We start from the raw sequence: 13,824 nt of genomic DNA, 5'->3' as shown, positions 1-13,824 counted from the left end.
TAAAGTTCCCCTTCAGAATCAATTAAAACCCCTATAGACCAATTTTCCTTGAGATCGGAGACTGAAACCTGAAAACAGGAAGTGGGCCAGCGGCCATCTTGGAAAACCAAAGTCTTAATGAAAATGTTTGCATGTTGTTCGGCATTAATTTAAACCCCTATAGACCAATTTTCATTGAGATTGGAGACCGAAATCTGAAAACAGGAAGTGGGCCAGCTAACATTAAGAAAATTTGCCCTTTTGGGGCCCCACACCTCAGCCCCTAGGGGTCGGACCAGACTCATATATATAAAATACGATTGTCCTTCCCCAATGATGTTTCACACCAAATATGGATGAAATCCATCCAAGGATGAAGGAGGAGTAGGATCTAGCTTAAATTAAGAAAATTTGACCTTTTGGAGCCCCGCCCCTCTGCCCATAGTGGTCGGATCTATTTCATTTATATAAAATATGATTGTCCTTCCCCAATGATGTTTCACACCAAATATGGATGAAATCCATTCAAGGATGAAGGAGGAGTAGGATTTTAAAGCTTAAATTAAGAAAATTTCCCCTTTTGGAGCCCCGCCCCTCTGCCCCTAGGGGTCGGACCAGGCTCATTTTACATAAAATATGATTGTCCTTCCCCAACGATGTTTCACACCAAATATGGATGAAATCCATTCAAGGATGAAGGAGAAGTAGGCTTTTAAAGCTAAAAATTAAGAAAATTTGCCCTTTCGGGGACCCACCCTCAGCCCTAGGGTTCGGACCAGGCTCATTTATATAAAATATGATTGTCCTTCCCCAATGATATTTTACACCAAATATAGATGAAATCCATCCAAGGATGAAAGAGGAGTAGGATTTTAAAGCTTAAATTAAGAAAATTTGCCCTTTGGGGGGCCCAAACATCCCTCAGCCCCTAGAGGTCGGACCAGGGTCATTTAATAAAAACATGATTGCCCTTCCGCAAATGATGTTTCACACCAACTATGGATGAAATCCATCCAAGGATGAAAGAGGAGTAGGATTTTTAAAACTAAAGTTAAGAAAATTTGCCCTTTTTTGGGCCCCATCCCTCAGCCCCAAGGGGTCGGACCAGGCTCATTTATATAAAATATGATTGTCCTTCCCCAATGATGTTTCACACCAAATATGGATGTAATCCGCTCAAGGGTTAAGGAGGAGTAACCTTTTGTATAAATAGTCTTACGCACGACGCACAGCGGACAGCGCACGGCGCACGGCGGACGGCGCACGACGACGGACGAAACACGATGACAATAGGTCATCCTGACCTTCGGTCAGATGACCTAAAAAGGGTCCTTCTGCACATTTTTGTACTTCATTTTAGAAAATTTTCCGCTGCGCGGCGCGTTTCCTAAAACGTTCAAGCATGTAATGTTCAAACCTTTGATAATGAAAATGCAATACACACGAACTAGACTAAAAATGTCCATCAAGGGATTATACTATTTCAAAAAAAGTTTCTCAAAAGATTAATTTGTTTATATGTCTTAGCAAGACAATCAATTCGTTATTATTTTGAGTTACACAACGATGTGCCGATGGTGTGAATCCGGTATGTTCAGATCGCGCTGGGTTGCATAATGATAAGACGACACTCACAATTATCATTTCTAAATGCAGGTAACATTACCGTGTTAAGAAACACTTAAAAATCATCAAGATACAAAATCGTAATATTTTTTTTCGGGGGGGGGGGGGGGGGGGGTTGGAGACCCTCGGACCCCACAAAAACCAAATTCTCGCGCCTACATTCAACATCGTAATTTTTTTTTTTCCCTAGGGAGAACCCAGGACTCCCAAACACGAAAATCTCACGCCTTCGGTGCTCGCAAATTCATCAAAATACAACGTAAAACTCATCTCAGCCATTCTAAATCATAATTTTTTCCCCGGGGAGATCCCCGGACCCCCCAAACACCAAAATCTCACGCCTTCGGTGCTCCTAAATTCAACAAAATGCATCGTAAAACTCATTGCGGTCATTCTAAATCGTAATATTTTTCCTGGGAATACCCCGGACCCCAAAACTCGCACGCTAATTTGCGTATTCATTAATATCCTGTTAGCGACGCCACTGCCTATAGATGTTTACAAGGATTATATGTAATGATATATGAAAAAAAGTATATCAAGTATTTCCTGTGGGTGCGGGGCGCGCGAGGGGGGATGTGTTACGAAATATTGAGGACCTTTGCCCCCCCCCCCCCCCCCCCCCCCATTACGTTTCATCTTCCTACGCCACTGGGTCGTTATGTCGCGTAAAGTTTTGTGAATATATAAACTATGATGTCAAAAGGCCGAAGTTATATATATCACGAAAAAAGCACCGACGCGAAATGTTTGCTCTTACAAATCGTGAAAATAAGCTCTCGCGAAAATCTCCACAGTTACAGCAACAACAAAAGTTGTTTGGTGAAAACTTTAATGTCGTTAAGAAATGTAAGTAAGGTGCCGCAATGCATGGTAATATCCCCCGCGCTTCACTGTAATATATATTAAGATGTAAAACCTATTTGTGTTTGGTGGTTATACCTATCTAGATACTTCTGAATCAACACATAGGACACTAGTCTACAGAAAGTTGCGTGGACATATACGTTGGTTTTGGAGTCATAGTTCGGAAAAGCATCTCTTACGGACCCAAAAAACGATATCCCCGCAAACGTGTTTCGCGGAAGATAATTATAAACATTTTGAAACTGCTTACAGATGGCAATTATGGGAAGATGGATGCCAAATGGACAACGACAAAATTAACGAGGAGCATTCAAACTTGCTATATAGCTTTAGTTCCCGATGGGATGAATAGGTGGGTTTAAATAATTCGCCTGTTTGGGTTTCAGCAGAAGTAAATGGTATATGGTCAACACATGTTTCAGTAAAATGTTATTCCTCAACAGACCAGCTGTATTTTTACAGTATACTCAAAGCATTCATATTTTATTATATAAAGTTTGATGTTCTACACTCTTATTGTTAAACTTTTTGAATTAAAAATTAAAATATTTTCCAATTCAAGTTTCTCCATTAAGCTAGAAATTTAATGTAATGATATATGCGTCAACTATAACTGAGTAGATGCATTTTTCAGTATTGGTGACCATTGAATAACATTTCAAACTAATTTCTTATTTTCAGTTCGAGTGACTTTGACCATTTACCTGTAGACCTGAAAAACAATCCGAAAAGAACTGCTACGATCCAAGGTCACATACATATATCACTTGTGATACCTAATAACATTCATAGCGTTTGTTTTGTACAGGCAGCACAAAAATCAACATATTTGTTGCAAAAACTGCAGCTTTGTCAGTACACTATTTCTGATTTGCTAGACACTTTTAGAGAAATACCATCTTGTATGCATTATACTTATAAAAACTATCAGATATACAATGTGTTTGCCTCTTAAATCAACTGATTATTTCACCACCTACTATCTATATACTGATCTAAAATGTTTCATCTCTGCATATTTTGGTCTCGACTTTGAATTCCCAGAGTAGTGACCATCATGTTTCATTGCAGAAGAAAGCCTCGACCTATGACGTCATCCTCCTCTAAAGAAAATGTAGATGACCCACAGTAGTGACCTTTACCGGAAACTTCCACCACGACTGCCTTGAATCCGCCATACGTCATTTCCTTAACAGCTTTGGCGGTGAATTTAGCTTGAGATGGCCCCAGAAATGTTTTGGCTTGTCCCAGTTTGACATAACCTTTATGATACTGTCTGGCGATTCTGGCCGTTACTCCGGAACCGCATGGGGATCGGTCAATCTGTGTTATAAAAGGAGAGACCGGACATGAAAATGGCTATTATAAAATTACTCTGGCCAGAAAGCAAATTGGTTTGCCCTCTACTACTTGTATGATGTAACCCCCGACCACATAATTTGTAGGCCGAACTTCTGCTTCTATAAAGATCGTCCATGTACTAATTAACCAGCAGATCTTTTTGGAAGGCTTCCCTTCTGAGAAGAGAGTAAATTAAGTTGGCCTTCTGATTTACATAACTAGACATATATTAATAGCAACCTGGTTCATTATCATTAGAGAGTATTCTTAGTTTTGTAACAGGGCCAAAAACGACAGGGTCTAGACTAGAAGATGATCACACAGGCGCGGAGGCAACATTCAGTATGAAATGTGTTAAATGCTAACAATAAAAAAAATGTTTTAAAACTTGCCTGTCTTTCTGCAAAGACGCACACATTGGATGACTGTGTATCCCTGGACCCGTCCTTTCCATCTTGTCCGTCAGTAACAATGGTACCATACAGGAAAGCAAGATCGTCGCTGTCAGGGTGGCTTAGCTTCAGCTTCTTCTTCAGGGCGTCTAGATAACAAAAATAATTCAAACAACATTTAAATAACTATATATACTCTGCATGCAATAATGAGGCCCTATGAGGGTTTGTATTGGTGCCCAAATTTGGTATTAGAGAGGAGACAGTGTGTTGGCCAGACCTGGGTTTGAGTCTGGGCTCTCCGAACTCCAGCAGGGTTCACAACCTGCCTTCATTCCGTTTTGACGACGACCATCTGTCAGAAAATCTTTCGTCCGTTGTCCAAAGCTACGTCAGCGCAATTATACCGATTGGGCTAAGTACCGGATGGGTTCCACTGGAGTCTGCTCCGAGTCACTAATATTTACCTCTGAAATGTCACAGCAAAAGGAGAGAGAGAAAAGAGCAATAACAGGCATGCATAGAGCTATAATGCAAGTCCAAGGCCGTTGATGACGTCTAACGTAAAATGTTCCACGGGCTCGAAAAGGAGAAGGTACGTTAAGACTCGAATATGGCCTCAAAATTAATTCTCCAGTAAAGAACAACATATTTTGCCATATAACAGCTGAATACATTTGCTAACACATTACATCTCGAAAATATCCCGCATGTGCCAATTATGTTCACTATGACGTCATCAACATGCAGTTTCCCGCCATTTTTCACAAAAATCCTTGAAAAATCATACTTTTTGAGTGGTTTTCTCTAAAAATGAATGTGGCCGCCTTCGTGGAGCAGAAAGAGATTTTCACACGTTGTGTATCGTGTATTTACGCATATCGATGCAAAATGTAAAATTGCTCCAAGGTGGCGACCAAATCCATTTCAAGCCTTTTCTAACCTAAAGATGATGAATTTCTAGCAAAATTTGGCGAGAAGAGGAAAATCATCAATTTGATGACGTCATAGGTGGGACACATCGTGTACATGGTTATAAAAAATTATGTTTTGAGGAATGGCAAGTATGAGAGTATTTATTGATATGAAATTGATGGGGATCAGAGTTAATTTTTTCCGGCCTGAAAAATTAAGGCCAAATACTGGTCCTATCATATCTACTCCTTTCCTGATTTTTTAGGTCAATTGACCGAAGGTCAGGATGACCTATTGTCATCGTGTTTTGTCCGTCGTCGTGCGCCGTCCGCCGTCCGCCGTGCGTCGTGCGTAAGACTATTTATACAAAAGCCTACTCCTCCTTCATCCTTGGATGGATTTCATCGATATTTGGTTTGAAACATCATTGGGGAAGGACAATCATATTTTAATATAAATGAGCCTGGTCTGACCCCTAGGGGCTGACGAGTGGGGCCCCAAAAGGGCAAATTTTCTTAATTTAAGCTTTAAAATCCTACTCCTCCTTCATCCTTGAGTTGATTTCATCCATATTTGGTGTGAAGTATCATTGGGGAAGGACTATCATATTTTATATAAATGAGCCTGGTCTGACCCCTAGGGGCTGACGGGTGGGGCTCGAAAAGGACAATTTTTCTTAATTTTAGCTTTAAAATCCTACTCCTCCTTCATCCTTGGATGGATTTCATCCATATTTGGTGTGAAACATCATTGCGGAAGGGCAATCATGTTTTTATATAAATGACCCTGGTCCGACCTCTAGGGGCTGAGGGGTTTGGGCCCCAAAAGGGCAAATTTTCTTAATTTTAGCTTTAAAATCCTACTCCTCCTTCATCCTTGGATGGATTTCATCTATATTTGGTGTTAAACATCATTGGGGAAGGACAATCATATTTTATAAATGAGTCTGGTCAGACCCTTAGGGGCTGAGGGGTGGGGCCCCAAATAGGGAAATTTTCTTAAATTTAGCTTTAAAATCATACTCCTCCTTCATCCTTGGATGAATTTCATCCATATTGGTGTGAAACATCATTGGGGAAGGTCAATCATATTTTTATATAAATGAGTCTGTCCGAACCCTAGGGGCTGAGGACTGGGGCCCCAAAAGGGCTAATTTTCTTAATTTTAGCTGGCCCACGTCCTGTTTTCAGGTTTCAGTCTCCGATCTCAATGAAAATTGGTCTATCGGGGTTTTAATTGATGCCGAACAACATGCAAACATTTTCTTAAAGATTTTGGTATTCCAAGATGGCCGCTGGCCCACTTCCTGTTTTAAGGTTTCAGTCTCCTATCAATGAAAATTGGTCTATAGGGGTTTTAATTGATGCCGAAAAACATATAAACATTTTCGTAAAGATTTTGGTATTCCAAGATGGCCGCTGGCCCACTTCCTGTTTTAAGGTTTCAGTCTCCGATCTCAATGAAAATTGGTCTATAGGGGTTTTAATTGATGCCGAACAACATACAAACATTTTCGTAAAGATTTTGGTATTCCAAGATGGCCGCTTGCCTACTTCCTGTTTTCGGGTTCAGTCTCCGGTCTCAATGGAAATTGGTCTATAGGGGTTTTAATTGATTCAGAAGGTGGAACTTTAGGTGAGGACAATCATAGTTTATAAAGGACCGAGCTAAGACCCACTTTAAAATCTGACTCCTCCTTATATTAATCCTTGAATGGGTTACAACGATATATGGATGAAGGGCTACCAAGTTTGTTCAACAAATGACATTTACCTATTTCAGAAACTTACATATTCAACTAAGGAGTTCCTTGTATTGTTTATATTAATCGTTAACCAATACTTTATACTGTGACTTTGTTATTTTGTGCCATGAGTCAGATGACCGTTAAGGCCCATGGGCCTCTTGTTTTTTCATTGTAAAAGAGTAAAGAGTACCTCATGCTACACGTTAGACAGCTGCAGCAAATGGAACAAAAACAAGTAACATACATGTAGGTTAAAGGGACATGAACCTTAAATAAGTTGTTCTGTATGCTTAGATATGGTTTTCAGATGTTTATTTAATGTTATTACAATGATTGGTTATCTAAAACGGCAGGAAAACGTGGGGAATACCTACCTCAAAAATGATAAAAATAGACCGTCATATTCTATTTTTGGAACACAAAACGAAAGCTGGCCGATAGCGAGGTTATATAATGAACAACATCTTGACTTGCTGAAATGACAAGGAATATTAGTTTTCCACATTGCTGAGCATGCCGGTACGACAAAGTGTTTGACAATTTGGATGAAAAAAAGATCACCAAGTCTCTTGAGTTCCCATCTCAGTTACTACCGGCGTGCAGAATTTAGACCTGTGGATACTTTGCATGAATATGAACTTGAATTTAACATGTCGTGTGACACAAATCCAGTGTTGTTGTTAGAATGTTTTGGCACGATCCGAATGATCAAAGTTGGGGCCGCCACTAGCGATCTATAGTGAAACTCACTTTTTTGAACTGCATCTAAGTTCTCCCAAAATGCGATATGCACAACACTTGTGAGTAACTTGCATGAATGCTCCTGTAACAATGTGGTTGGTGCCCGGGACCAATAGTGATCCCTCAGTTACTTTTTGAGAAATAGCGTTAACGACTTTAACTACGAAATCGCAAGATGGCAGCCATCCAGGTCGCGCCATCTAGTTGAAAAAATACGATTTTGTCACAAAACTTCTGTCTCAAGTTTCTTCAACGGTTCCTAGCGATTTGACTGAAACTTGCCATGAAAGTGATGTCCTGACAGTCGGCTGGTGGGTGTCCTGACAAGGTTAGTAGTTGTATTATTTTTCGGGTCGATCCTCGAATAATCCAAGATGGCCGCCACAGCCGCCAATCTTGAAAACTCATTTTTGAAACTTCTATCTCAAGTTTCTACCAGTTGCGATTTGGCTGAAGACTTGCACTTGGACAATGATCCTGCCATCCATTTAGATCGTTCCCGACTCAAGGTTGTTTGTTATATTTTCGGGTCGTGATCCCAGGAAATCCTAAGATGGCTAGCCGCCACCCAGTCGTTCCATCTTTGTGAAAAACACCATTCTTAGAATTCTTCTCAAGGATCTCTTAACCTGTAGCCGATTTTTGGACTTAATATATTTGCATTGGAAGATGCTGACATCCTGTCAGTGTTCCCTGTGTCAAGATAGTGTCGCGCGCGCTTTTCGCCTCCGGGTTCTTGATCCGTGTGAATGCCAAGTATGGCGCCACAGCCGCCATCTTGAAAACACGTATTTTGAAACTTGTGTCTCAAGTTATACCCGGTTCGGTTGCGTACTTCGCATACTTGTAAACTCGCTGGCGTCATTGAACTCTCGAATCCGCTCTGACCCGCTCCATCACACCCTCGGGTATATACTGAACAAAGTGTGGTATATTTTTTCGGGCTCGTCTCGAGACCAGAATATCAAATGAATTGCTCAGACTCACTAGCCGCCGGATACTTGAAGAACTTTGACGATTCTTGAACTTCGCTATCCCAAGTTCATCACCGGGTGCGTTTTGGCTGAAATCTTGCGATGAGATGAATCACTTGACATAAAAAAACAGAAATCTAAAGAGACCGCCGAAAAAAGTCCTCGGGTCCGCGACAAAAGTTGTTGTTATGCCTTTCGGAGAGTCGATTATCCGCGAAAATCCAGGATGGCCGCCACAGCCCGCCATCTTGAAAACACATTTTGAACTTCTTCTCAAGTTCTACCAGTGCGATTTGGACCTGAAACTTGCAAAATGAAATGATCCTGAAATGGTCCCGACAACCAGTGTTGTTATTTTGTCGGGTTGTCTCCGAAATCCAAGATGGCCGCCACAGCCGCCATCTTGAAAACACATTTGAACTTCTTCTCAAGTTCTACCAGTGCGATTTGGCTGAAACTTGCTTGAAATGATCCTGACATGGTCTTTTTGGGGTCCCGACAAAGTGTTGTTATTTTTTTTCGGGTCGATCCGAAATCCAAGATGGCCGCCACAGCCGCCATCTTGAAAACATTTTTTGAACTTCTTCTCAAGTTTTCTACCTGTGCGATTTGGAGCTAAAAACTTGGTCATGGAAATGATCCTGACTTTTGTATGGTCCCCGACAAAGTGTTTGTTATTTTTTCGGGTCGAAAATCCAAGATGGCCTCCCACAGCCGCCAACCATTCTCAAGAACTTCTTCTCACCCGGTGCGATTTGACTGAAAACTGCAAAATGATTGACATGGTCCCGACATGTTGTTATTTTGGGTCGATGGAAATCAAAGATGGCCGCCACAAATCGTGTGAACTTAAGTTCTTTTTCATGGGATCCTGACATGTCCCGACAAAGTGTTGTTATTTTTCGGGTCGATCCGAAATCCAAGATGGCCGCCACAGCCGCCATCTTGAAAACACATTTTGAACTTCTTCTCAAGTTCTACCGGTGCGATTTGACTGAAACTTGCATGAAATGATCCTGACATGGTCCCGACAAAGTGTTGTTATTTTTCGGGTCGTTCCGAAATCCAAGATGGCCGCCACAGCCGCCATCTTGAAAACACATTTTGAACTTCTTCTCAAGTTCTACCAGTGCGATTTGGCTGAAACTTGCATGAAATGATCCTGACATGGTCCCGACAAAGTGTTGTTATTTTTCGGGTCGATCCGAAATCCAAGATGGCCGCCACAGCCGCCATCTTGAAAACACATTTTGAACTTCTTCTCAAGTTCTACCTGTGCGATTTGGCTAAAAATTGCATGGAATGATCCTGACATGGTCCCGACAAAGTGTTGTTATTTTTCGGGTCGATCCGAAATCCAAGATGGCCGCCACAGCCGCCATCTTGAAAACACATTTTGAACTTCTTCTCAAGTTCTACCGGTGCGATTTGACTGAAACTTGCATGAAATGATCCTGACATGGTCCCGACAAAGTGTTGTTATTTTTCGGGTCGATCCGATATCAAAGATGGCCGCCACAGCCGCCATCTTGAAAACACATTTTGAACTTCTTCTCAAGTTCTACCGGTGCGATTTGGCTGAAACTTGCATGAAATGATCCTGACATGGTCCCGACAAAGTGTTGTTATTTTTCGGGTCGATCCGAAATCCAAGATGGCCGCCACAGCCGCCATCTTGAAAACACATTTTGAACTTCTTCTCAAGTTCTACCAGTGCGATTTGGCTGAAACTTGCATGAAATGATCCTGACATGGTCCCGACAAAGTGTTGTTATTTTTCGGGTTGATCCGAAATCCAAGATGGCCGCCACAGCCGCCATCTTGAAAACACATTTTGAACTTCTTCTCAAGTTCTACCAGTGCGATTTGACTGAAACTTGCATGAAATGATCCTGACATGGTCCCGACAAAGTGTTGTTATTTTTCGGGTCGATCCGAAATCCAAGATGGCCGCCACAGCCGCCATCTTGAAAACACATTTTGAACTTCTCCTCAAGTTCTACCGGTGCGATTTGGCTGAAACTTGCATGAAATGATCCTGACATGGTCCCGACAAAGTGTTGTTATTTTTCGGGTCGATCCGAAATCCAAGATGGCCGCCACAGCCGCCATCTTGAAAACACATTTTGAACTTCTTCTCAAGTTCTACCGGTGCGATTTGGCTGAAACTTGCATGAAATGATCCTGACATGGTCCCGACAAAGTGTTGTTATTTTTCGGGTCGATCCGAAATCCAAGATGGCCGCCACAGCCGCCATCTTGAAAACACATTTTGAACTTCTTCTCAAGTTCTACCGGTGCGATTTGGCTGAAACTTGCATGAAATGATCCTGACATGGTCCCGACAAAGTGTTATTTTTCGGGTCGATCCGAAATCCAAGATGGCCGCCACAGCCGCCATCTTGAAAACACATTTTGAACTTCTTCTCAAGTTCTACCGGTGCGATTTGGCTGAAACTTGCATGAAATGATCCTGACATGGTCCCAACAAAGTATTGTTACATCTCTGGTTGATCCCAAATCGAAGATGGCTACCATGACATTATATCTAATTAATTTCCTATATGTTAATGCCCTTGGGCCTCTTGTTTGAAATAAAATTTGTTGAAAGAAATTGAAAATGATCCTGACATGGTCCTGACAAAGTGACAGCATATATAATTAATTTTACTATTGCCAAGGTAGTCAGATGACCGTTAAGGCCCTTTGGGCCTCTTGAAGTTTAAGCCATATCGTTATAAAATAATTTGTATATAGCGTAAGGAATGATATAGTGCAATAAGTCAAACGAGAACTTTCACTCGACAGGGCACCGCTAAGGGAGGTTCCTGAACCTATTGCACATATATGTACATCACACAAGTATAATGTGGGGAGTTGCTCCCGTCTTGTGCTTTTCAGTGAACCATTTATAATTACCTACTTTCCAAAATCGCGGAGCTCGTTACTGAATCTTGACGTGCACTGTTGTTCTATCGGAATTCGTTTGGGTACGACCTTCACCCACGTTTTTGATCCACCATTTTGTTTTTCATTGTGCAGTGCATTGGGGAAGGTCACACTAAAGTTCATCACGACGTACTATCGTTAACAAAATTCCGACCGCGGCCGGTTCAAAATACAGAAAGATGAAAATTGTCCATCATCAATTATTTATATTTGAACTCATTTGCACAATATAAGCTGATATTAAAGGGACAATTCAGTCTAAGAGTACATTAAAACTTGCACATATTTCGGAAGCTAACCAGTTCTAATGGGAATTAGATTAGTTGGTTTTACTGTGATATGTCAGAAAAGCCCACTGTGGTCAAATGTATGCGAGATGTTCAATCGCCATTACACATAGCCTTGTATGCCGAACCCTGACCCTTGCCTGTGTAGTAAAGAATTTTTGTCAAGAACTACTCAAATCGCTCTTACAGTTGTGTTAATATTATTACATACATGTTCTTGTCTAAAAATAATTTCATCAACTCCTCAGTGGTTATGCATTGCATTTGTTTAACGTGCGCGACTTTGACTCGGGGGAAGGGTACAGCGTACGTTTATACCTGCTTAAATCGTGTTGATCAGCGATTTGGAATTTCAATGGTATTAATCAAAATACTTAACAATGTTTTAAAATGTGTCACTATTTCTTGTCATATGTTTCATAAGGAATGATATTTAAATATGTACTTTACTCAAATTTACATAGTTTATTTAAGTTCATGTCCCTTTAAAGCATCACACCAAGTGCATTCCACACAGAATCAAGATTATTCGACCATCACTGGAAATAGTTTTACAACAGCTTATAATCGCCATACCTGTAACTATCTCTCCCAGAGTACATTACGGTCCCCACATTTCTCCTCTGTAAACGGCCCACGGACATTTCAAGATTCTTTAAAAACGTATTTCGGACGCATATTAAATTTTTAATTGTAAGTTTCCTTTTGTGAACGTGGGAACTGCGATAAACTCTGTGAGAGATTGTACCTGTAGTAGCCCCGGCCGCATTCCTCACTTCCTGTATAGAAACCTCTCCCAACCGGAAGTTGTACTGCGTGTCGTCCACGAAGGCGTAGAACGCTCCCCCGTACACAATGTCTACAGTCACATGACCATAGCCTGGGACATCTATAGCAACATCTATGAAAGCATAAAGATGATATAAGAAGTCATGACATTTTTAAAATCACGACTAGGCTCTACTGTATACATGTAGTTGTTATTGCCATATCGTAATATCGCTGTATCGATTTAGGTGGCCGACTGCGACGGGTCGAATTGTCTCAATCTCGACACAACGAGATCGCGACACGATGTTAACCGGCCACCATACTGAACGTTAAAGGGACAATTCAGTCTTAGTGCATTAAGATTTGCACTTATATTCTTTATCAGAAACAAACCAATTCTAGTAATGGAAATAAGATAGTTTATTTAACTGTGTTGCGGTTGAAAAATGTGAAATTTCTCTTGACAATTACATACCTGTAGCGAAGACAAAAGCTGGAACACTGTTAAATCGGACGTTTCCGGTTTTCCCGTCTTTATATTCCACGAACGCCTCCACCAATCCGCAGGGACACTGGATCGCCACGCGTGTCTCTGGACTGGAAGGGCTCTGGACTAGCCCCGAATCCACGGCGTACCGTCCAAGGGCGATAACCGCATGTCCACACATCGTGCTATAACCCTCATTGTGCATGAATATTGTGGCCAAATCGGCCTTCGTATTGTCCGCTGGCACTAACAGTGCTCCATACATGTCAAAGTGACCTCGTGGCTCATACATCAGAAATTTTCTATAAGAGTCCAGCTTTTCCCTTGTGTACCGAATTTTGTCGAGTATTGTGTCGCCCCGAGGAGAGGGGAAACCAGATTCTATCACTCGCAATGGTTCCCCGCCCGTATGCATCTCTCTTGTTCGAATTTCAACACCGTGGTGTACCTCAGACATATTTATCGTCTACAGGATTATCGTGGCTATTTAAAATATGGGACCTACTTCCCCTTGGCTAGTGAATGACCTTGGCGAGCGAAGTTGATCTGCCACATGCGTGTCATTATTTGATACTCATTTCAATTATGAAGTCAACGATCAAGGACGTATACGATGAACTCATTTCACTTACAAAATTTTAATCATTATACAAGACAGACTTAATTCAGTGCGGTAATATAACCAGTATACCCTATGTAGGTGCACTAGTTCACCATTAATATGTATGCAGAAATATGTATATATGGA

General features: G+C 41.3%; 1 protein-coding gene across 1 annotated transcript; it reads right to left on the bottom strand.

The window, feature by feature from the left end:
* Positions 1–2,420: 2,420 nt before the first annotated feature.
* On the bottom strand, positions 2,421–13,666 carry LOC138318113 (trans-L-3-hydroxyproline dehydratase-like). The gene is made up of 4 exons (XM_069260222.1): positions 13,065–13,666; positions 12,567–12,719; positions 4,206–4,354; positions 2,421–3,795 (listed from the first exon to the last, which is right to left on the bottom strand). The coding sequence occupies exons 1-4, from the start codon at positions 13,531–13,533 to the stop codon at positions 3,535–3,537; spliced, it is 1,032 nt and encodes a 343-aa protein (XP_069116323.1). The 5' UTR covers positions 13,534–13,666; the 3' UTR covers positions 2,421–3,534.
* Positions 13,667–13,824: the final 158 nt, after the last annotated feature.

This window comes from Argopecten irradians, chromosome 3 (genome assembly GCF_041381155.1).
Source record: "Argopecten irradians isolate NY chromosome 3, Ai_NY, whole genome shotgun sequence".
Lineage (NCBI taxonomy): Eukaryota > Metazoa > Mollusca > Bivalvia > Pectinida > Pectinidae > Argopecten > Argopecten irradians.
Note: the sequence above shows the minus strand (reverse complement) of the source record. Positions and strands in the feature narration are given on the sequence as shown.